Source organism: Dicentrarchus labrax, unplaced genomic scaffold (genome assembly GCF_905237075.1).
Source record: "Dicentrarchus labrax unplaced genomic scaffold, dlabrax2021, whole genome shotgun sequence".
NCBI classification, from domain to species: domain Eukaryota; kingdom Metazoa; phylum Chordata; class Actinopteri; family Moronidae; genus Dicentrarchus; species Dicentrarchus labrax.
In genome coordinates this window covers 6024453-6048756 of record NW_026136705.1, presented here as the reverse complement: position 1 = coordinate 6048756, position 24304 = coordinate 6024453, and the positions used below count along the sequence as shown (strand labels likewise).

The 24304-nt window shown below is 39.7% G+C and overlaps 1 protein-coding gene across 42 annotated transcripts in view; it reads right to left on the bottom strand.

Annotated features, from left to right (window-relative positions):
- The window catches only part of dlg2 (discs, large homolog 2 (Drosophila)), a 219563-nt gene that overhangs the window by 46554 nt on the left and 148705 nt on the right, over positions 1-24304 (bottom strand). For 33 of the 42 annotated variants that reach the window (XM_051401499.1, XM_051401462.1, XM_051401466.1 and 30 more), the window contains 7 exons: positions 14534-14587; positions 12840-12890; positions 9877-10001; positions 3237-3406; positions 2872-3008; positions 2101-2245; positions 788-953 (listed from right to left, as the gene is read on the bottom strand). In XM_051401499.1, the coding sequence (XP_051257459.1) occupies positions 788-953; positions 2101-2245; positions 2872-3008; positions 3237-3406; positions 9877-10001; positions 12840-12890; positions 14534-14587 (848 nt within the window). Of the gene's footprint in view, positions 1-787; positions 954-2100; positions 2246-2871; positions 3009-3236; positions 3407-9876; positions 10002-12839; positions 12891-14533; positions 14588-19537; positions 19580-23292; positions 23817-24304 lie in introns of those variants that run through there. The other 9 variants (XM_051401464.1, XM_051401478.1, XM_051401480.1 and 6 more) reach the window with 3 other exon arrangements.

Here is a 24304-nt window from a genome sequence, read left to right as displayed (position 1 = left end):
TGGATTTTAAAATTTGCTGAAAGGGAGGGAGCTAGAAGAATTGAAGGGTTTAGTTACACTTTAGCAACCCAAAAGACTCAACTGATCCCAGGGAAAAACACAGCAAGCCCTGATAAAACAGCAAAACAACATCCTTTTCACACACATACTGCTTTCTATGAAAATATATATTAGTGTGATTGTATTGCTGCTGGACCTGAAGCAGCCTTAGCTATAATAACATTATTTCAACCGATAACCCACATTGCCAAAGCCTATCTAAACAACAGCCTGTACCACCAACACCAGAATACAACGTAAGTACTATGGCTCTGTTGGGTTTCATTATGAAGCAAGGACTTGCTGCTCCAGTAGTTTCCAGGTGTGCATCACAGCGGCACTAAACAACACATTCTCTGGAAAGAAATCATAAAGAGAGACATTCAGCCCCAAACACGACACAGCAAGACAGAAACACAGGACTACAGCAAACCAGCGGTTTTCAAATCGCTGTTTCTGGGGAGCTTCTATTCTATAAATATTAGTTTTGATAAATGTGATCAGAATGTTGGAGATCCTGATTGGGGATTAAGGGACCCACCTTTATTGTCCCAGATGTCTTTTTATTTGAGGCTATCTTTGAAAAACACTGCAGGGAGAACTTGACACAGACTGTGGGATTAACAGAAAAACAGGCGATCCAAACATCAACACAGATCAGTGAGGACAAGGGCGGAGACAGGAGGAGCGGGGTGGACGAAGCTTCTACCTGTAGTTCTAGTAGTCTGGTAGGAAGGGAGGTAATTACCGTAAGAAGGAAAAACCATCCAACCTGTTTATATCCTCTTCCCCCAGTAAGTGCTTAGGGAGGGGGGAATAACTCCCGGGGGAGATGGGGGGGAGGCCAGACTTGTACTCCAGAGTGCCACTGTTGACGGGGGAAGAGATATGATTTTCCATGGCCGGAGAGAAAGCTGTGGAGGAAGAGCGAGAGAGAGTAAAGTGACAGCTGCATAAACAGACAAACAAGTTGACGCATTTCCATCATGCTGAGAAAGTGTGCTTTTTTTTTTTTTTTTTTTTTTTTTTTTTTTTTTTTTTTTTTTTTTTTTTTTTTTTTTTTTTTTTTTTTTTTTTATATTAAAAAAAAAAAAAAAACCCCCCCCCAAAAATAAAAAAAATTTTTTTTTTTTTTTTTTTTATTTTTTTTTTTAAAATTTTTTTTTTTTTTTTTTTTTTTTTTTTTTTTTTTTTCCGGGAGGGTGTGAACCCCCCCGAGGGGGAAAATAAAAAGGTTGAGTGCAGTGAATTATCATTCTGCAGTCAAATTGAGCTTTTGACCTCTTTTAGCTTATTAATTTATTTAGGGCTGCATTATATAGAAATTGCAATATCCAAATGACAGGAGCTGCAATTTTTTGATAAAGGTCAAATGTGTAACAAAAAGTGTTATAATGAAGTACTGTAGGGCTGCAAAGATGTCCTCCAAATGTAAGAAAACATTTGGTTTGGTACAGACACTAACAAATGTCACACAACTATCTTTATTGCCTAAATGTTTTGTTCTTTATACATCAAATTATTCATATATAGACTGATCTTTTCTATTGATTGTGTCTAGTCTAATGTTGTAACTCTTTGTCTAATTGTTCTCCATTTAGGATAAAACGAGATGTTACATCTTCAAGGGGTTTATCCCGAGATAATAATTTTTTTTAGTGAAAATGAAAACTGTAATGCAAAACTGATCATTCCTACTAAATGAATCACATTGCAATCATAATATCTTTCAACACAATTGCAATATTTTTTTTTTCACATATCGTGCAGCATAATTTCGTTTAACGTAATATTCTTATCAAACCCATTTCTGGCAACAGCAGGCAGCTGCGCACTGTGTGCTACCTGCCCAGAACCAATCGGCTGACAGACACAGTTAGAGACTAGCTGGTGGACATAGTGGGGCATTTAGAGGCGAAAGAGATATTTTTCTCAGCAGATGATGGAGACTAAACCAGAACTACAGGAAAGTGTATATTGGACTTGCAGCACTTTACAGGATAATGCCGTCTGCAGTCTGGTTACTACTGATCAGTTCAAAAACAAGAGGTGAGGACTTACAGTGTGTGATATCAGGAGGCCCATAGGGATCTGATAGGTAGACATTGGTGGGCTTCCCCACCTTTAGATAGACCACGTCCAACGTGTTCTTTAAAATGGCAACAGCCTCCTCATGAGAGACTTCCTCCAGGCTGTAGTTGTTCACCTGTCGGAACACAGATACAGTCCTTGGTTGTTCAGGCAGGAGTTTTAGAGGCTGCCTTGTGTTTTCTTACTGCTCTGTTTAGATTAGTCCGGCGTGCTCCCTGCCTTCAGGGGACTGGATTATGACAGATGGTGTTCGGCTGAGAACACGACAGTAGGAAGGTAATTAAATTAAGCACTGGTTAAGCAAGAAGGATGCACTCCTCAAGAGAAAGCTTGCTGTTACACTACTGAGCCAGTAGGTTGCCCCTTTCTTGCTTTCAAAATGTGTAATACACAGTGTAACCTAATTCATCTCTAAGATCTGCCTCAATAATAATGAACACTGTGTTACATGATAAAAAACATGTTTACATCAATGCCGCTAGAGGAAACGGTGTATAGTCTCCATATCAACAACTTTCTGTACTTCCATTCTGTCCACAGAAATGCTTTTAATCTCAAACAGATACTCCCTCGAAACAGTTTGGACCGCTTCCCCCCACCCCCAATTCTAATGTTTCCACTAAGGTTCACTGAAGCTATACTGCATTTCCAAGTGCAATAATCTGTGAAAATGTACTGGAATTATTTGTCAACATCTATTTTATGAAATATCTTTAAAATTGAACACATTGTTGTCCTCACCATTAGCAACCTGTCTCCAACTTGTAGTCGGCAGTCCTTCTGGGCTGCCCCGCCATCGATGATCTTGGTGACATATATGCTGTTGTCACCAGGGATGTGCTGGTTTCCAACTCCACCTGCAATACTGAAGCCAAGCCCTGTGTGTGTGTTCGTATATATATGAAAGTAGTTGGTTAGTTGCTGAGCTGTGTGTATGACAGATATATGTATGTTGGGCATGAGACAATACCACCACTATTTGGATAGAAGTTATTAACAACTGTAAATATTTGTGTGCTTGACTTAGCAGGACTGTATATGTGTGTGTGTGTCTGTGTGTGTGTGTGTGTGTGTGTGTGTGTGTGTGTGTGTGTGTGTGAGCCCACCTTTTGGTCCTTTGATGAGCTTGATCTCGATGATGGTCTCCAGCATTGGTCTGCGGCGCCGCACATACAGCCGGACAATAGAGCCTGCAACCTTCAGGGCTTCAACCGCCTTACTGTGAGAAACCTCAGACACGTCTGCATCATTCACCCGCAGGATGCAGTCGTTTACTCTGGAAGAGGAACAGTGTAAATCAGTGATGATAATTATTGATAATTAAGAGCAAGGCTGCACAAGGCAGATCCACAGCAGACACCATTTGATGAAACCTTTTTTCAGAGTCAAGCTGTACCTAACGTACATGATGATGACTATTTTTATTGAGAGCCAGAGTCCTGCACCAGTTTGGATATGCACCAGGTAACCCACAAAAACACTGTGTAACAGGTAAAAAATATATTTATATACATTCATGGGTACAGGCAAGGGTAAAAATGTGTTCTGGAGAAATCAGAAATGAAAATGAGTGCAGGCTATTTTTAACATCTTAATCAGCAAAACTTTATCAAACCTAATCAGCTGGTATGAATTTTTTTATTGTGAAAGCCGCAAGCTCGCACATCCTCTCTGAGGAAATATACAGCTGCAGCAGGAGCACAGGTGCTGCACCAGTTTATATATACTTTTTCTAAGAACACAACTTTCAAACCGCCAAAACAGGAGGACAAGGACGCTATAAAGTTTGCGTGCCAGGACATCACATAATTTGAAACTGTGTGTTGATGGATTCAGACTGGCACAGGGCTTGATTGACATCGGTGCCCAACTGGCTGTGTGGAAGCAGCAGCAGTGTACTGAGTAACAACAGTTGGTGATTGATTCTGCCAAACAGACTATGGTTATTTATGATTTGAATTCTTGTCTCTACAGATACACTTGTTATTGCACACTGTGTGTGTAACATGTGTGTTTAATGACAGGTTGGTTTGTGGGACTTATATGAACAGGGCGGGACAGGTCTGGAATTGGAGATAATTGCACTTAACCAGTCTGTTCCGGTAGTAAATTCTGCGGGTTTGCAAAACTCGACCCGTTCAGGACTCTGTTGATAGCCGTTCTATCACAGCTGACTCTTCCAAAGTCCCGCCCTTTTTTGCTCTGTGCTCCAATAACAATTGAGCAAGCCTCAGTCAACTTTAACTTGGCTGTACTTAGATATGCTATATACTAGGCTAATATATATTGAAAAAACAACCACATTTTGAAGATGTTTAAAAATAATATAAAAAGCTACATATATATAGTCACATCTTATGTTAGCTGATGTTAGCAAAATGTTACTTAACTAGCTAGTTAATTTATTTAAATAGTTAGTTAGCTAGTTAGCTAATCTTTACATTAGCACGCAGCAAAGGGCTACAGGTTGGAGTCAAACTCATGGAGCAAGGACTCAGCCTTGGTACATGGGCTACTAGCTCTACCAGGTAAACTATAAGGCGCCCCCAACGCTTAGACATTTGGGGCTATCACAGTTGCGATGTCTTTGATGGTGAGACTTAGGAAGGGTCAATAAAGATAAGACAATTGAAAACAATTTTATCCTGATAAAACAGCAACTGAGACACACACACATTAACACAGAATAGGTTTACAGTATAGTCAGAGCAAACTAGATTTTTCAGTTAACTGTGTGTGGCTGCTGGCAGTAGATCGTGTTTACATGCAGTTGTGACCCATGTGTTTGTGCCTTAGTTTTAGACTGCAGGCAATGTTGTGAATATTATACAATTTTATGTATATGTGTGTCTTGTGATGTGTGACAGAGAGACAGAGTGGGTTGGACTGTGAGTCAGTGTGTGCATGATGGCGGAAACACAAGTGTGTAAAAATCAGAATCAGTGAGCGGCTCTGTTTGAATTCCCCCGAGGTGACGACCAAAACATCCATGCCCTGGCACTCAAGGACACAACTCTCCCGGGGGATGCTCATAGGGACCAGCTGGGACCCAGCGCACGCACGCACGCACACGCACACACACACACACACACACACACACACACACACACACACACACACACACACACACACACACACACACACACACACACACACACACACACACACACACTTCAACCAGTGGGAAGCAGAGCGAAAAATGTCTTTTAGAATCAAAAAACATTATCTTTAAAACTTTATTTCTCTTTTGTTTCAAAAGTACTAAGGATACAGATACATTAGAATTATTATACCAATACCTTAAGTTAGTATACCTATAGTATGTTGTTATTTTGTAGTTAATGTTTAAGTAGGTAAATGGAGGCTCTTGTTGGTCGATCACTAATGAACAACAGCCAATAACAATGAGAGATAAAGTAAATTTAAATATACATTGAGAATTTGTATCAGGTTTCAGAGATGATATGGTGGTGTTATTGAGGGTTTGACTACATTCATGCCTTTATTAAAACAGCAGTCTCCATGAGAAACACCTAAAATGCTCTAAGCGGTCCCTTAAGGCGAGCTGGTGCATTAACTATGCTTAGTGCTCTGTTACAGAGTCTCAGAGCAGTGACAGGAAATGTGTCTGGCTTCTATAATGTTATAGAAAACCAAATCCCTATCAGGCCTCTTTCCTCACAGAGATTAGACTTCCCCTCCATCCATAATGTATTAGTCTTGCTGCCCACCTTGGAGGGGGTGACCATCAATTAGGCTAAGTGTGATTTATGCCCGACCTGCTTCTTCTGCGATCTGCTCGAGACTGACTTTGTGCATGCATTCAATACCTCTATAACATCTGTGATCTGACAGTAATGCTCCACAGCTGCAGCTTTGATAATGAGGGGCTGGCCTGCAACCAAAACCAGCATTATCCATCACTGCTACTTTAAAAAGCAGAAGGGGGGTGCACATTGCTAAAAGATACTGACAATATGGAAGACAGCAACTACTTTGCTACAGTCTCCATTATAATCATATCATACAACATATGCAAGTGCATATTTCTATGTCCATTTCTGGTGGCCTGAATGTTAACTTAAGTGAAAACAAGTTGAGGCTAGTTGAAAGAAAATGGTGGCACATACTGCAGTAATTTACGTCCTCAGATTTGTCCTATTCTAGCCACTTACAGCCCTGCCTCCATTCACTCCATTCACTTAAGTTTAGTTGCCGATTCTTTTTTGAACTGTGGACTGGAGTAAAACCATAGTTCAGTAGCCCCGATGTATCAGTAGCTATCTGGTGACGTGTACTGTTTGCTATTTTTGTAGAATATTGAACTAAAAGGCGCAATGCAATTGGTATGGAGCTGATGATACAGTATGTCTCTCTCCTCTACAGGACAGAAAGCAGGGCTTATGTATGTATTCTGTTTATTTAAGTTTGCCACGAATCTGAGAGGACAGGAGGAAGGACTGATACTGACTGATGTCTGTGTGTTTGATGTCAGGAATAAGGTTTATTTTACTGACATTTTCAATTTGATTCCAGTGAGATATTATTGAGTAATATTGTGAGTTAGTAAACTATAATTTTGCTGCTCTAGAAACAATATTTAGTTATATTTAATGTATAAATAAATTGTAATGCATTTCAGACATTTTTCTTACTTATGTCTGAAATTGTGAAAAAATACAACCTGTGTGTTCTTCTTAAATAAACATTGTAATGATATAGGCTATAATTATGTGAAAATACACCGATCAGCCATAACATTCTGAGCACTGACTGGTGAAGTGAATAACACTGATTATCTGGTTATCATGACTCCTGTCAGTGGGTGGGATATATTAGGCAGCAAGTGAACATTTTGTCCTCAGAGTTGATGTGTTAGAAGCAGGAAAAATGGGCAGTGTGAGGATCTGAGCGACTTTGACAAAGGCCAAAACTGTAGCTCTTGTGGGGTGTTCCTGGTCTGCAGAGGTCAGTACCTATCAAAAGTGCTCCAAACAAAGGAAAAGAACCGGAGACAGGGTGATGGCGGGCCAAGACTCACTGATGCATGTGGGGAGTGAAGGCTGGCTCGTGTGGTCCGATCCAACAGACGGCTCAAACTGCTGAAACAGTTAATGCTGGTTCTGATAGAAAGGGGTCCGAACACACAGTGCAGAGCAGTCTGTTGGTATGGGGCTGCAGAACATTAGGACCACCAGGGTACCAGGTGGTCATAATGTTATGGCTGATCGGTGTATGGGCACCATATATACAGGAGACATGGCCCTGTTTGAAGTTTCAGTTAGCTTTGCACAGAAACAGTTGGTAGAAATGTCCTTCAGAGAAACCAAGAGTACTTTTTACTTTTGTACATTTCAGAGCCTGTACTTTTTGACTTTTACTTGAGTAAAGAAGTTGAATGAGGAAGTGCTTCTACTTTTACCATAATATCTGAATAATATCTACTGAAGTAAAGAATGTGTGTACTTTTGCGACCTCTGTGCTGTATGGGGATAAAACTTGGGGGCCACAGAGGACCACCTCCATGTAATATTTAGTGGCCACAGAGCATATTTTTGTGGCCACAGGCCACTCTTAATGTGGAGCCCTGATACCCAATGCCTACCCATTATTAAACGTATTAGGGAATCTACATTGACCCATTCAAACATCATGTATAACATAGACTACCTTGTACAGGGTCTTACAAAGGGAATCCATCAGTTGGTAATACAAAAACCATCAAACACTATACACAAACAATAACTATTACTGTAAGGTCTATACATCAATATTCTGATTTCTGTTGTTTCTTGTTAAATAGTTTATAAATGTGGTAACACTTTATTTGGATAGTCCACCTACAGATACTTTACAGAGTATTTGTAACATTTTGACTGTTTAGTTGTGTCTGTAGATTTTTAACAGATTATGTACAGAGAATATGTGACAATTCATTAACATAATATAACCAAGATAATTTTTGTGGCTAAACCTAACCAAACCTTAATCATAGTGGTGTAATATCAGATTGATTAATCTCCTAATAAACTATTCTAATAATAAGCTGTTCAAATATTACAAATACTGTATAAACTATAGGTGGACAATATGAAATTAATTTTTACCATAAATGTTTTCAAAAAGTAAGAAATTGTATCAAAATGCCAAACTTTGTCAAATGTCTGGGATTTCCCTTCACTGTTATACAGGCTATAAGCTTTGTAAAATAATTTGACAATCAATCCATCGCTGTTAGTGAAATATGCCAAAAGCCCTACTATATATCAACCAGTGTTGAAAGGATTCCTTTAAAATGTTGTCTGATACAATTACTAATTACCTGTTGAAAATTGTAGTTAGTAACCTAGTCCAAGTATCAAGTATAATTCAGTTCAATTCAATTTTATTTGTATAGCGCCAGTTCATAACAGAAGTTATGTCAGGACACTTTTCAAATAGAGCAGGTCTAGACCGAACTCTTTATAACATTATTTACAGAGACCCAACAGTACCACCATGAGCAAGACCTTGGCAATGGCGGCAAGGAAAAACTTCCTTTTAGAGGCAGAAACCTAGGACAGACCCTTCGGCTCTAGGTGGGTGGTCGTCTGCCTCGACCAATATATCACAATATCACAATATTAAAGTAACATAACTTGATTACTTTCCGTTACTTGGATTACCTCAACACTAAATATGTAAATAAAGAAATATTGATGTAAGTGTATTCTATAAGACAACAGAAAAATGTAACCTTAGAAAAGAAATTGGAAACCAAGATATTTTGCATCAAAAATGTGTCCTCTGCTTAGTGTATTTTTAAAGAAAAATTCCCGCTAATAATACATCTTTTTCTGTCACTGTACCCTTTTTGTATGGTGATTATGTAAGTCACTTACATGAAATCCACCTGACATCAACAGATATTTTATATGACCTTTAACTATCTTGTCCAGCAGTACCTAATAAATAAAGGTAAGGGTTAATGATACAAAATGCCAAATGGTTGTCAATCAAGCTGTGGCCCTCTAGTTTCATACTTAAAGTGCAACTGTTTATTACTAGACTAGCCATGGTCCAAAGTGTCGAGTACACTTTTCCCTCAGGTAAGCCTGTCACTCGAGTAGAGTGATGAAATGAGCTCACATTGTGTCCTTGCTTCCTTGATAAACTACTGTAACAAAGGATCTGATGGACTGTATCCACACCCCCTCTGTTCATTTAATAAGGCTGTTACAGATGGTGGGTCACCCTTAAGTAATATAGACAACCGCGTCAGTGTGTGCTGATGCTGCGGAGTGCTGAAGGTTTGTTCTTGTGGAGTTTAATTGGAAAGAAAAGATTCAAGTGCCAGAATAATTGGGAAGTGGCTTGTTACTTTTGAGATGAAATAACCAGAAGTTTCATTTGTGTAATTTGTGTTATGGTTAGGATACACGCTACTGGAAAAATACAATCAAAAAAGGATCATTTATGCAGGATAAATCCGTTTTATGAAGGATCAACAGGTTCTAGTTCCTAATACAATTTAAATGCAAGAGACGAACAAGAAAATGATAATGCAGTATAATATAAAAAATATGTTGGAGCAGGAGTGGAGGAGTAAGCCCAGTCCCCAGAGAGTGGTACGAGAGATTATCTTTAAAGTCATCCTCCTTTTCTGACATTTTTTTAGATGTGAGTTTCCCAGCACATTGTTCCCGCGTCAGGTCTGAAAACTTTTCTAGGTATCTGTTATTAAAAACCTGTGCATCGGTGACTGACCTCAGGCGTCCGTCCTCTGCTGCGGCTCCTCCAGGTATGATCTTGGTGATAAAGATGCCGGGGTCGTCCCCAATGTGTGGGTTATCTGTCCCTCCGGCAATGCTGAAGCCCAACCCTGAGTTTCCCTGTGGCCATGGAAAGCAGTCAGTGACAACAGGGACTCACTTATTCTCCATGTAGTCTTCCTCCTGGCAACTGTTGAAGCTAATGTTAACGCAAAATACACACATTGCACATTTACTATGTTCTGTGGTATTTTCTTAAAGGACCGTGTGTAGGATTTAGTCGCATCTAGTAGCGATGCTGCAGATTGACTGAACACCGCTCACATCTGTATTTGATGGGGTGAAGGAGAAACTATGGTGGCCGCGAGACTTAATATAAACATGGAACACCCTATCTACAGCCAGTGTTTGGTTTGTCCAATCTGGGCTACTGTAGAAACATTGTGGTTCAACATGGCTGACTCCGCCAGAAGAGGACCCACTCCCTCTGTAGAAAGGAAAACACAATGATTCTTATATTCAGGCCAATAGATCCTAAATGTTACACACTGGACCTTTACATATTGACATATAGCAGTGGTTATCAACCTTGTATGGCCACAGCCCAATCAACTAGAGCTTTGATTCTATGCTTAAACATGATTGGGCCCAACAGGTCTAAAATGGCTGTCATAGGTTGTATATAATGTACTTTAACTTGTAATAAACTATTTATATTGTTTTTTGTTTCAATGGGAAATTGGGGTTCAGGTTGGGTTTGGGCCCAAAACTTCTGTTGTTTGGGCTCGCACAGAGTTTTTCAGGGTTCGGGTCAGGTCAGGCATGATTATTTGGCCCAGACCAAAGCTCTACTATCAACACAACTATCATGTTCCAAATGTACTCATTTGAGCAGATTTTTCTTCTAATTTTTTACTTTAATTACATACAAATTAGTAGGGATGCACAATATGTTTTTCGGCTGATATCAATAAGATATATAATATCTATAATCTCACATTTTTGTATTTTAAAAAGAAGTAAGTAAAAGAAGTTACCCCTGTGGGTTTTACACACCTGAGGGTAAGAAAGGGTAAGATGTAGTGAGCAAAGATGGATGATTTATTTTTTCATAGCTCTGCTTTAACCAAATATAACTGAGTTTGCGGTTGTTAGTTTCCTATCTGATTTTAAGGGGCGGGGCCTACCAGCATGATTTGTGACATCACATATAGTCTGGAAGTCAGTCCTGGTCCAGTATCAGCTTGTACAGTGTGATGTAGAAACTTAAAGCCACCAGTGCACATCCACTGAGAATGGACTTTACAGTGAAGTAGGAGATGCCTTTTTAAGGATATTAATGTGGAAAAAATATATATCACAAACACATTAGTCTTCCAAGCTGTATATATACACTATACAGTATATATGTATATGTCTTAATAAACGTCTGCAGAGGATCTTTTAGTATGCATTAAAATAGACATTCCTTTTCTAAATGCTGACCTTCAGTTCTATTGAGCGCGAGCAACAATTTCTTTAAAAATCAGTGAAACACTGATCTCAGTAGGATTATAAAGGTGTCCTCAGTTTGCCATCACAAAATGGCTCTTGCCTCCTGCTGTAAGTCCAGGTCACAGCCTCTCTCCTGGCTCTTTATCACAGTGACTTTACTATGTGATATTGTACTTAAAAAAACAGCAGGATCACACCATGTCTTTCAGAGCAGGAGCTGCACTTCACACTCGGCTCTGCAAATAAAATCCCCTGGAAGCCCACTCACAAAATGAAAGTCAAGCTTTGATTAAATTGTTAGCTTATGGGAATAGCAACTTCTCTTACACAACCCACTGAGTGTCCCTGAAGGGGCATGGAACCAAAAAGCCTTCAGCTCTCCAGGGCGACGACTTGAGAGGGCCAGACACAGGGCCGTCTGTTCTCAGAGAACACATGAGATGGTATTGGCCCTCATCTGATAGCTGATGATAAATATGGAGGTGTATGGATGGAGGCTGACCACTGTGTGTATTATTACATCTCTTAGAGCTGGCTCCTCTTGCTGGTTGGTTGCTGGTGTTCATCTTTGCTGTTGCTCTGGGTTTGTCAAAACTCCTTCCAATCTACACCTGTTAGTATCCACTTGCCAACTGTGCCACATCTGGGTTAGGATGACAATTACTGATTCATGCTGTTTGCATGAATTCATTTTTAAATCAAATCACCTGCTAACTAAAGTCAGAAAGAGGTGTAACATTTGACTTTAGAACTATGTATAAGCCATGATCATGGGAATTCTTTCATAATGTTTATACATATATTTATATAACAAGCTATTTTAGATTGGCATTGCTTTGATGTACAGTTGTTCCGATACAAATACCAGTATCAGAAATAAAATAAAAAAGTGGTATTGAGAGTAGACCAAGTGTGAACCTATTGTGACATCACCCATTGGTTTGTAGAGTGCCGTTTTGAATCCTCGAGTTCTGTGTTTTGGCTTTACTAAATAAACATTATAATGTATTGAAGGAGATGTGAAACTAGCGATTAAGAACACAGACTCATCAGGAAACTGTTTACTGAGCTCATAAATGAAGTGACAAATGAATTCCATTAAAGTGAATAGGATTGGTATGTTATTGAAGCCAAGGAAGGAAAAAATGGAACCGGAACATCTCTACTTTACGGCACTGAAGGCTTTTCTCCATGGACAAGATGATGATGATTGGCTATAGATAGGGACGTTTGAGTTTTGCGCTTTGTCACAGCCACTGTAGTTTCTCCTTCCTGCTTGAAAGGAGAGGTTGAAGCGAGGGAGTTGGGATCTGCAACTACATAGCTAGATGCCACTAAATCCTGGACACTGGACCTTTAACTTCCCTCTATCCCTGCCTTGCATCATTTCACTGAACCACAGTGGCCAGGCAGGCTCTGATAGATTTTTCTGAGGTTAAGCGTAGCTGGATCTGTGATACTCACCCGCTCTAGAGTGATTTCCTCGAACTCGTATTCAATTTCTGTGCCGTTGACCTGAGGACACAGAAATTAGATTGAGCCAAGACATTCACTCCATGTTTTAGTCCTTCAAACATTGCTGTAAAATAAAAGTACATGCCAGTGCTGCTGAATAAATTACACTGAAATATATCCATAGAGGATGATATTATGCGTCGGCTCTACACAAAGGCCGACTCTACATACTTAGATTGAAGGTGACAGGTGTTTTCCAGGGCCACTTGTGCTTCCTGTGCTAAATAGGCCCCACCTCGAGGGAAACAATTTAAGATGATAGTTAATCAACATTCGCTATTTCTGCAACGTGGAAGTTAGCTACCGAAGAGTCAGTCTCATCCTGTATCTCACTGAGATGATTAATTAGCAGCGAGCGCTTCCGTCATTATGCATTCATACAGGAATAGCACATGAGCATATGAGATGCTGCAGATCATATTCCCAGTTGGGCATCACTTTTGAGTAGCATCAGATATAATCATCAGAACCTCATGTGATTGTAGAGGCAAGCAAATGGCTGAAGGTAGAATTAACAACAGCAGTGAAATAGGCAGAGTTTATCTGATGTTACTATAGGATATTTAGGACCGAAACGTCAAAATCTAAAATAAATAAATGACCAGATAGATAGATAGATAGATAGATAGATAGATAGATAGATAGATAGATAGATAGATAGATAGATAGATAGATAGATAGATAGATAGATAGATAGATAGATAGATAGATAGATAGATAGATAGATAGATAGATATGCTATTAAATGCACCAAATAATATAATAAATATACATTAATTCATTCATTCATTAATATATAAATATGACAGATATTTTTCTGTTTCTGTCTTCTGTATTTATTTACCTAGTAAGTAAAAAGAAGACAGAGATAAATACATTCAGGGAAATAAATAGGGGGGAAATGCAAAATAAATAACAAAAAGAAGAAATTAATAAATAAAATAGAAAATTAAATTGGAAAGTAATTAAATTAGGGAATTCATGCAAATGTAAATAAATACAGAACCAAATTAAAACAGGAATAGCAATTTATGTCACATTCATAAATCAATTAATGCCTCTACTTATGTTTAATAAAACATTTGGGTACATTTAATGGCATATATATTAATCCATTTATTTATTAATAGGGTCATTTATCTATCTATTTTTCATTTTTGTTTCCATCCTCCATAGTTTTGACTCTTCAGTTTATGGTCAAAGATCTATCATATGCACTAAGTGCCAGAATAAAAGTAAGTAATGTTTGGCAGAAGAAAAAAAATCGTGAAAGATAAACCCCCTCTTGAAGCCCAATCCCTGTTTGACTTTGTTATTCATTGAGTCTCTGCTCTGCAACACGGCTTCATTTATTTGTTTTGATGTAAAATACTGTGAAAAGAGCCAGAGGTGAAGGCCTTTAGAAAGTCTTTTGCTGGTCTTTTATTCATGACAAACATCAATAATTCATCACAGCGATCTAATTTGTTTTACTAAGATAAGTCACACGGTCAAAATGTACTTATATGCCACCCATACTACCTCCCTTTAGACTCAGCAGCTTTCTTTTAATGTGCTCCTCCTCCAGTGTGCTTTAATCTGCTGCAGGAATTGATCATCTACTCAAAAAGACTAATTAAAAAACACAAAAAAATCAAACTCACATAAGGAACTGATTCCAAAGTGTCTGTGTTGACGATTATTGGGGCAGGGCTGGCCTGTAAGAGAGACAAAGAGAGAGAAGGGGGAGAAAAGAGTAAGACTTTTAGGTTTTAGTGATAGAGAGAGACGCCAGGGCTCATCGCTGTCCTACTTTCCATAAATGCATCCAGGGGACAAGCTTGTGGATCTCTGTATCATCAACAATTTAACAGACTTCCATTTGCTCCCCTCCCATATGCAGCACTCTGATACCGTTATTATAGCTGAATGAATGGCTTTAACAAGAGACAGGAATGAGAACACGGGTAGCAAACGAGTGCACATAGTAAGCTTGTATCGTGCATATATGCAATTTTTACACATTACTGATAACAAAGACACCCGAGCATTTTGATCGCAGAATTTATGATGCTTACAGCGCTGCGGCTGGTGTTGAAATGTGCAATAAAATGTTCAGATATAAACGACACCAATGCTAACACTGTCAGAACCTATTCAACTAACAGCTTTCAAGTTCAAGATGTCTCTCCTCTGCGCCCCTTCTGGCTCTGCTACACAGACTCTAGCCTGTACAGTAAATTGGAAATTTGACCTCTAGTCAGGTAATAATATTGCAGTCATAAATTGTGCAGGATGAAATGAAACCAATGCCACACAGTGCACACAAAATGCTCTCTCCTGATAGCCTGTTGAAAATGAGCAGATGGTTAAAGGCAGGACTCCCAAGAGAGCTGCTCTGTGTTTTGGCCACACATTGAGAGCAGTGACCAAACATCAGATTAAGAGCAGTTCAGTTTACACTACCTAAACGAGCCTGACGTATGAAGATGGCGCTCATGCATTTGGATTTGGAAATTCCTTTGAAATCCATCCTCACAAGATGAATAGAATTCAAGGGCAATAAGCAAAGAAAGGGCTAATCATTCTCCTGTGAATAATTAGAAAAAAGAATGTTATGCATATCAAGTAGTGTGTCATATTGTGTGCAAAAGGTGAACTATAAGTGAACATCTTTTATACTATTTTATAACAGTTGTCTGAATCTAGGGTTGAAACATATTTTATTATGTGGAGTTTTCATGAGCTAGAAGGACTGTCACACTGTATGCAGTTTCCACACACACACACACACACACACACACACACACACACACACACACACACACACACACACACACACACACACACACACACACACACACACAGATTTATGTCAGTGCTGTTGTGTAGTTTCAGGGCACCTTACAGACTGAGCACCCACTGTGCATCTGACTGACATGATGCCGTGAAAGACGAGACGGTTTGCCTGGTCATCAGTCTGGTGACAGCACATGTCATCAGCCAGAGACCCAGCCTGTCCACTCATGTCTCCATCACAACTACCATCCAGATGAGATGACTGGTTACGTGACCTGACTATACTCTATAGCGCTGGCTGCTTCTTTTTATTACTGCTAGATGGGCATTTACCTTTATATTTGAAAAGAGTAAATTACACCATTAAAGGGAAAATGTGCCTCATTTTATGTCCAGTCAGTGTTGGTAAGTGTAGTCAATTGAAGCAATGAATTCCTCAGTGTGTGCTCTATCGGCTGAGGAAGCGGAGGTCTGCTGCTCACGGAGATGTACCAGCAGTGCCTACATGTACCAGGAGGCATTACGTGTTAGCTGCTGGTGCTAATTAAAGTTACACAATGTTGCCAAGCAAATCTATTCCGGAAGTTTGACCATTTCTTTTTCATATGTAGCTATATAGTACCTTCAAGCTCTGAGATGAAACAGCCAGTAGTTCAACTACATCACTGTGTGTGTCAAATGACAGCACTGGAGATTGTGTGGCTATTTCTTGGTCAATATACAGTACAAATGGAACGTAGTCTCCATAGCTTTCTGAAGAGCCGCTGTGAAGCTCAGTGTGGTCGGCTCTGGCCGTCGCCATCTTGGCAGTCCTGACTCCGCCGACTCCAGGCTAATCCAAAAATGTACTGAAAACAGCCACCTGTGATGGCTCCCACCTGTCACTCAAATTTGAAGCCTTAACGGGGAAATTAGCTATAGAGACCAAAAGTGTTTTTTAGTACCAGGCTGTAAACATGTTTATTAAGATGGGCATTTTAATATGGGGCCTTGTGGACTCACTTCTGGAGTTGCTCTAATTGCCTCTTGAGTTTTTTTCAAGTTTTTGGGACTTTGGTGCTGGCTTTAATATAACACGCATTGAGGAGTTTATTGCTGCACTTTGGTCAACTTTGGTTGTTTTAAAGTGCTTAACAAATAAAGTTGGATTGGATTGGATTTACCTTCAACACTGATTAGACCGCCAAATAAAATATTTCTTATTATTTCTCTAGTACTGCATCACTGAACACCTGTGGCTCCATGTGACAGCATCTGTTAATGATATTTCATTGTTATCAATCTGCATTAATAATGAACTCTAACTAAACCAAGACATTCTTATAAATTTTTCTTTGTTCTCCTTGTCATAATTGCTCTTATGTGCAAGGTGATGGTCAAAGTGCGTGTGCACATAATTTGTTATTGAAACAGAAAAAAAACTGAAGCTCATTTTTGTCATCAACAAAGGACATGCTCTTTGACAGACGGCTGATATGTGACAGTCCTGATACACCTCACGTGAAAGATGTCAACCAAAACCAAACTAATTGAATGACCAATAAATAAAACAACCGAGCAAACAAAAAGGACACACAGTGAACTTCTTCAAACCAAACTGAATGTCACAATGATCAGATTGAGGAAGACTTCACCAGTGTCTCTAGAAGAATCATCCACACACTCCAAACTTAAATTACCAGCAATTACCATCATTTTCCAGTCGAATGAATAATGCAGAGTGCCTATCACTAAAATACTTCCATCAACATGTTTTCACGCTCGGTCTGATTCTGCTATCCAAATCAATTAATCAGTATTTTTGCAGATTAATGAATACAAATTAGATCTAAAGCAGACTCTGGGATATTTTACATAAGCAATCACTAGTGGATGTGAAAGAAGACAAGAGTGAATTTGTCTTAAAACATTTTCTGGTTTGTTTTAGGACTGTCGAACACAGTTCATCTACCCGATGAAAACAATCGGAACTTCACCTCTATTTCTGCCTAGCATGTCATTTTAAGATATTTTTCCTTATATTGAGCATGTATTTAATGCAGTAATAGTACCCAGCTTTTATATTTGATTATTAAACATTTAACACCAATACCCCAATTCAATATGCAGCATCTCCCAGTTTAGTCCTGAAGCATTTACGTTCATGTGAACTATTGAATTACTGTGGCTCACACTCACAGTCTGAACATCACAAAGATGGACAGCCAACTGACTGACTCAGTGAATTTAACAAAAAGAGCAAGAGATTACAGTTGGCCGCCTGTGCAGGATTGTGAAGCCAGGAACTGACTGAAGGAAAATGGTGTTTGTGAGTGGAATGATGCAAGGGATTAAGACGCTTCTGCTTGCCGCCCACGGACACTAATCATATGAATGGCACAGCACATCAACAATGAACTAAACTCCTGCTGCAAACAACACAATGCCCGCAAGGTAATCCTTTTACTGCAAAAATTATATACACTCTTATACTTCATTATGTACCACACATTCATTCAAACATAAGCACATCTAGGCCTGCCACAATAATACAATATATATGATATGCAATTGTCGCCTGTCACAATATCGACTTTTCACCTCAGACTGTCACCAACATTCTAGCCAACATGATGCCAGAATAAACAGCAGGGTTGTCCCTACCATTACTACCAGTATATTGCCTGTTGAAGGTCCAGTGTGTAACATTTAGGATAATCTATAGGCAGAAATGGAATATAATATTCATAGCTGTGTTGTCATTAGTGTATAATCACCTTAATACAGGAATAACAATTCCTGTATTCATGGGTTTTTGTTACCTCAGAATAGGGTCTGCAGTTAATAAAAATGGAATCGTGATCATTATTATTATTATTATTATTATATTAGCATTATTATGCTGATCATTATATCAGTGGCATAAAAGGATTTTAAAATGACAATAATATTGTTTATCGCAATTATTTCTTGGACACTATATAGTTGCTTATACATATGTACTACTCTTCTGTAACGCAGCTAGTGTCCTGAAAGGACAACAGAAACAGTCACTGACAACAGAAACAGAGAAAGAAACAAATAAACTCCTTTTATTATGACGGAGAACAGCAGGCTCAAATCATTGGTCGAGTACCCTTTTATTAATCTTAATTCTGTCACTGGATGCTTTCTGTCGACCTCTACCTGTCGGTTCAACAGCAGTCATTCAGGTCAACAGTGTGGAAAGACACACCAGCATTGTCACTGACAAAGGGTGATTGTTGGACAGCATAGTTCTGGTAAAAAAATTACATTAAGTAATTTAAAGAAAAGCTGACAAGATGCTTCAAAGGAAAATTATATTTCCCCTTCCCCCCTCTACCCTACAGCACCCAATAGCGCATAACATGGATAACACTGCCACTATGAATCCACATGTATGCACACACAGATCCCCAAGAGGCAATGGCCACTCAGCTGTGCACATAAATGGCATGCTTAACTGCACTTATTTCTCTTCTTGGTCATGTATCCTAACATTGCCACGTGATTAACTGCCTCCAACAACGCATTAAGCCTGTGTTTGATATGTTAAGAAGCTTTCATGGAGCTATATAGTAGCCTAATATTACCGAATTAACAATTCTAATTCTGCCGGCACAGAAAAAATACATTTACAGTTCAATGCTATAGTCTAACTAAAGGCAGTGTAATCGGGGCAGCTCTCTGGTGGTTTCAGGCCAGATGTCATGCTACAGAGTTAGTTTCTCATATTCAGAAACACTCAACTAAAACATGTGAACTGAACATGCTGTGTATGTTAAAACTTCCACTATTGCTGAACAGAACATTTATCGGCTGAAGCGTAAAGCTCTCACTGAAAGATGAGGAAGGTGTAAAACCTTTACCTTTACTCCTATGGTGAAAACTGTCATCAAGCAGCAGAGAGCAACGACGCAGCCTCACGTACTTAAGACGTTACACAGTGAGTTGCTTGTATTTCTTCAGCCGAGTCTTGTGCTCTTGTAGAGTTTTGCTCAATAATTCAGCGCCACCTCTATGTATAGTGGCTCATGAAAACAGGGAAGTGTATAAATAATGCACTGAGATCTTATGTAAAAATAGTCAACAACACAATGTGAGATGTGGGTACTTTAGACGTATGGTTGAAGTGAGGGGAAGGAAAATGGAGGAGTGCAATGGAAATGGACAGATAAGCTCAGCCGGAAGAAAGAGGGGACCTAAAATGCAACTGGAACTCAAACTGGAAGGTCATCTGTCAATATTTTTGGCCAGCAGAGGTAATATTGATGGATTCCTTAGGGTCTAATTGGAAATAATGAATCATTGTTTATGCTCTTCCCTCTTCAAGTGTAGCAAAGGAAAGTAAAATGGCTTTTGCAGACATTAACAAGACAAATGAAAACAGGTCTGCCAAGAAGAACCTCTGAAATAAAACTTTCAAATTTGGCATTTCCATTCAAAATATCCTTTTATACCACTACAGGCTGCAGGCAGAGAAACCCCCCCCCCACACACACACAATCTCGCTGCCTTGCCTTTCCCTCAGCTACATGATGGATGGCCTCCCATTACCTCCCACTGGCCTTGCCTGAGGTAATTTCGCTCGTGCCATGGTTGCACAAACACTACACACCCCAACAATTAAATCCACGATCATGATTTACTTTCAGCTGCGCATACGCACACAATGTGTGTGACTCCTAAAGAATAGCACTCACTGATCAGTCATTACTCCCCAGTTAACTCTCCAATTTCATCACATCTGAAAACACGGATCCACTTTGCTCTGCTAATAATAATCGGCCAAAAAAGAAACACGCTTTACTGCTTTCAGACCTTTTTACAGCCAACGTCTCACTACTACACAGAAGGTTCTTGAAAGGTAATAATAGGTAAAACAGTGTCCTCAATACAGTCACATAAAACATATACTGTATTGTCAATAATGAGTCCTGCTCATTTAACCTTTCACTGGGAGAATATTCATCAAAAGATATGTATGAGGTGGTGTCTCCACCAGAGAGCACTGATTATTAATTTTTCAATTAAAATAAATGTCCTGCTTACTGCATATCTTGGTCACAATGCTTAATAAAATTTTTTAATAGGTTTGTAAAAAATAATATATCATATATCATCATTATTTTTTAAACTATCAGCATTGGGTGTATATTCCAGTATGAGTCGGGCTACGATATCAACCACTGACTTTGTCATTCATTTTTTACCAACATCTATTCCCAACTTCCCTTATGGCTAAATTTTTTCTGCATAAATAAACTACAAAACAGCAGCTGCCTGCAGATGCCTAGAACTAGATTCCATAAGGCTTTCATAACAAGTTCAATTGCTGTCATCATTCTGCAAAAGAGCGTAGCCGAACAGAAATGTATGAATCTGTTTCTGATTTAGTAAAAATGTTCCTTTAATAATATATTTCATGAGAAGAGCGTGGCCAGTGAGAGTAACCTTGCAAGATTATGAAATCCCAAGATGACAAAAGATGACACAAGACTCCATCTTGCTGGACATCAATCTATGTGTTTGTGGCCAAACTACAGTGGTACCAATCACTGTCCTTTGAGGAAGTACTGGCAGCTGTGAGGGTGGGCACTAGGTGTGACACAGCGTGAAGACACTGTTTGTTAAAGGACGATGGCAACTCCCATAGAGGTTAGCGTAGATGCTACTAACATCAGTTCTATCAGAATCAGTAACACTCAAGGCTTTCCCCCGTGGAATAGATGTTTTTACTCTTTTCCTGACGGTAAGATTTTGACTACATTACATGGTTCGTTGATCTGATTGGTTGAAGTTCGCCTGTGATAGACCATTATTTCCAATCCCCTGCAGAGGAGGGCAACAGTTCCAACAGTTTCCAACATCAACTTCCCAGATGGTTCAGTGTAACACACCATCTGCTCTTGAGAATCTTGCATCTCTGTCTCCTCAACAAATAATTCTGGCAATCAGATGCAGATAAGCAGCTTGGTTCATTGCTCTCATTTCTGATGAGATGAACTCACAGCAGACCTTGTCAACTCAGTCACCCTTTAAATCAATTTAATCAGAGCTATCAATTTTCAGATTTTTCCCATATTTGGAAACTACTAGGTGTAAACATAATAAAAAATATGAGTGCAAGTATTGGCAAAGAAGTAGGTCCACCATTTGTCCTTGTGCTTTGATTTGTAGAGGCTTTTCCTCTTTAGAAGTGCAGCTTCTCATGTTTGGCACACAGTGCATAGTAGGGTTGGCAAAACTGTTCACATCGAAAGGTTTTGTGAGTGATGGAGCCGCGATTCAGTCCCTGACATCTTTTAAAGCTAACATATGATTTTTATTGGAATTCTGAACCACATTTGAGTCTCTTCTGCTTTCTTTGGAAACACAACTCAGTTACATTTCAGTCCTTTGTCCCTTGATTTCTCTCAACTAAATGATGTGAAACTAAATGTCAGTTCAAGTCATATTTAGAGGTGTCTTTCACAAAAGCAAACCTTAGTTCAGTCACAGATAAAATTAAGCAATTTTGACTTATGACTCCAACTGAGATGCAGACAAAACAGTGCAGTCCCTGACAGTGAAACACTGATACACTACATTAAGTCACCAGTTCTAAGGGACGACACAAACAGTGTTTTTATATTTTCATAACTAATTCCTGGACATGATATTACATAAAGCAATATATAAAAGCCTAGAAAAGTAAAAAAAACAGGTGTATAGCCTCTTAACAAGCCTGAACAGGAGGGTCTGGCATCTTCCAGATCCCCCTTAACAGGAAACCCAAACTATACTGACTGCATTTTACCTTTGAGGTTTTAAGTCCCAAACTAAAATTTTACACAAATGCACAATATGGTCCCAATCGTACGGGACTAGCAACACCTGAGGACCTCTGATATTTTGTAATAACTGCAGGAGTTGTCTGTGATCTTAATCAAATTCAGGAGGCTCATCTGTAGCGACACAGCGTAGGGACCCATTTGCAGAAAGAGCAAACTTAAAACCATTAGAAATGCAAATTGTATGGCAGCAGCGGCAGGAACATTTTTCTATCTTTAAACAGGCTCAGCAGTTATGTGATGTTATGTTATTACGCAGAGCCTTTACATCATATCCAGGGGATAATGTCAATAAAACTAGAGTAAAATACAGACTCCGCTTATCCTGTGCAGATGCACCGCATGAAATGCAAGTGTAGGGGGGTTATTTCTAAATCACATGTGGGTCCGTTGTAATACTACTCCCATATGAATAGAGCCTATGTGTAATTCATGTCTATTTTATTGCCAGAAAACAAAAATAAGCATTTTGGGTTTTTTTCAGGATGAAAACTGAAGTTTGTTCCAATTTCCACTGAAACTGTATCTAATCATTAGGATCAGACAGGTTTCAAAGAAAGTTTTACAGACAGACCCCTCCTCAAGCTGCTGAGGAAAGGAAGCATCTCCATCTTATTGCAATGACAAAAATCAACACTGGCATTCACAAAGCCATGTGTTAGTCCAACAACGCTTCCTTCATCATAATTTACCATTGTTCTACACCAACACTACAGGACTCACAAACCAAGTCCAAATCTGTCCAACAGCTTTCTGGTCCTCATGGACAATCTGATTATAGCTGAGTTTACCTGATAGGGCTCCTGCCAGTTCTGGACACAGCCACATTCAGAGGGCCACAGGTCACAGCTCCCGCCCTTAGGTCTTCCTGCCGCCATGCAGCTAGGACTCCTAAGCGTACCGTCCAAATGCCAGGCCACCATCCTACCTCCCCTCCGGGGAAGGGTGGCACCGCCGGGGACAGATCCGTAATGGTACCGCTGGCAAGGGTGACGGTGGTGGTGATTGTTGGGGTGCTGATGATGCCAGCTGTAGGAGCATGGCACATCCTCAGAATCCCCCCTTCCATCCAGGTCTGCAAAGCAACTCTGCTGTTTGCTCAGGTAAGCAGTCATGCTGCTGCTACACAACACTAACCTCTGCTTACTTCAACACTTTCTCTTTTGCTTCTTTTTGTTCCTCTTCTGTAGGTTACTGGCCCAGTCATCAAACACAAGACACGGTCCTGCCTGATGTATGAGTCGCTCGCTCTGGAAAAATGAATGATGAATGAACCAACTGGCAGGCTGGCTGGCTGCTGTAGCTGTACGGGCTACATAAGGTATGTGTGTGACTCTGTGTGTGTCAGAGCTTCTGGAGTGGGAGAACAATAAATGAGAGAGAGAGAGAGAGAGAAAAGGGGAGGGAGAAAGGGGGAAGAGAGAGATAGAGACGGTAGAGATAGAGAGAGATACTCGATGAGAGGGAAATTGAATGAGAGGGAGGGAGGGAGGGCTGAGTGTGAGAGGAATGGGGGTGAGGGGAGAAAAAGAGAGCAGAATAAAAGGGAATGATGGGAAGGAGAGAGGCAGATAAGAACAGCGATAGATAGATAGATAGATAGATAGATAGAGAGAAAAAGAGAGAGAGAGAGAGAGAGAGAGAGAGAGAGAGAGAGTTGTCTGTGCGTTGGCAGCCAGCCCTCTGTCAATAAATGACTCAACTGGCAGTGCTGCTTGACAGCGTCCGCACCTTCAGGCAGTAACAATTGATGGTCGTGCTGCTGGGAATTGGGGGGAATGGGAGTTTGAACTACAAATCCCT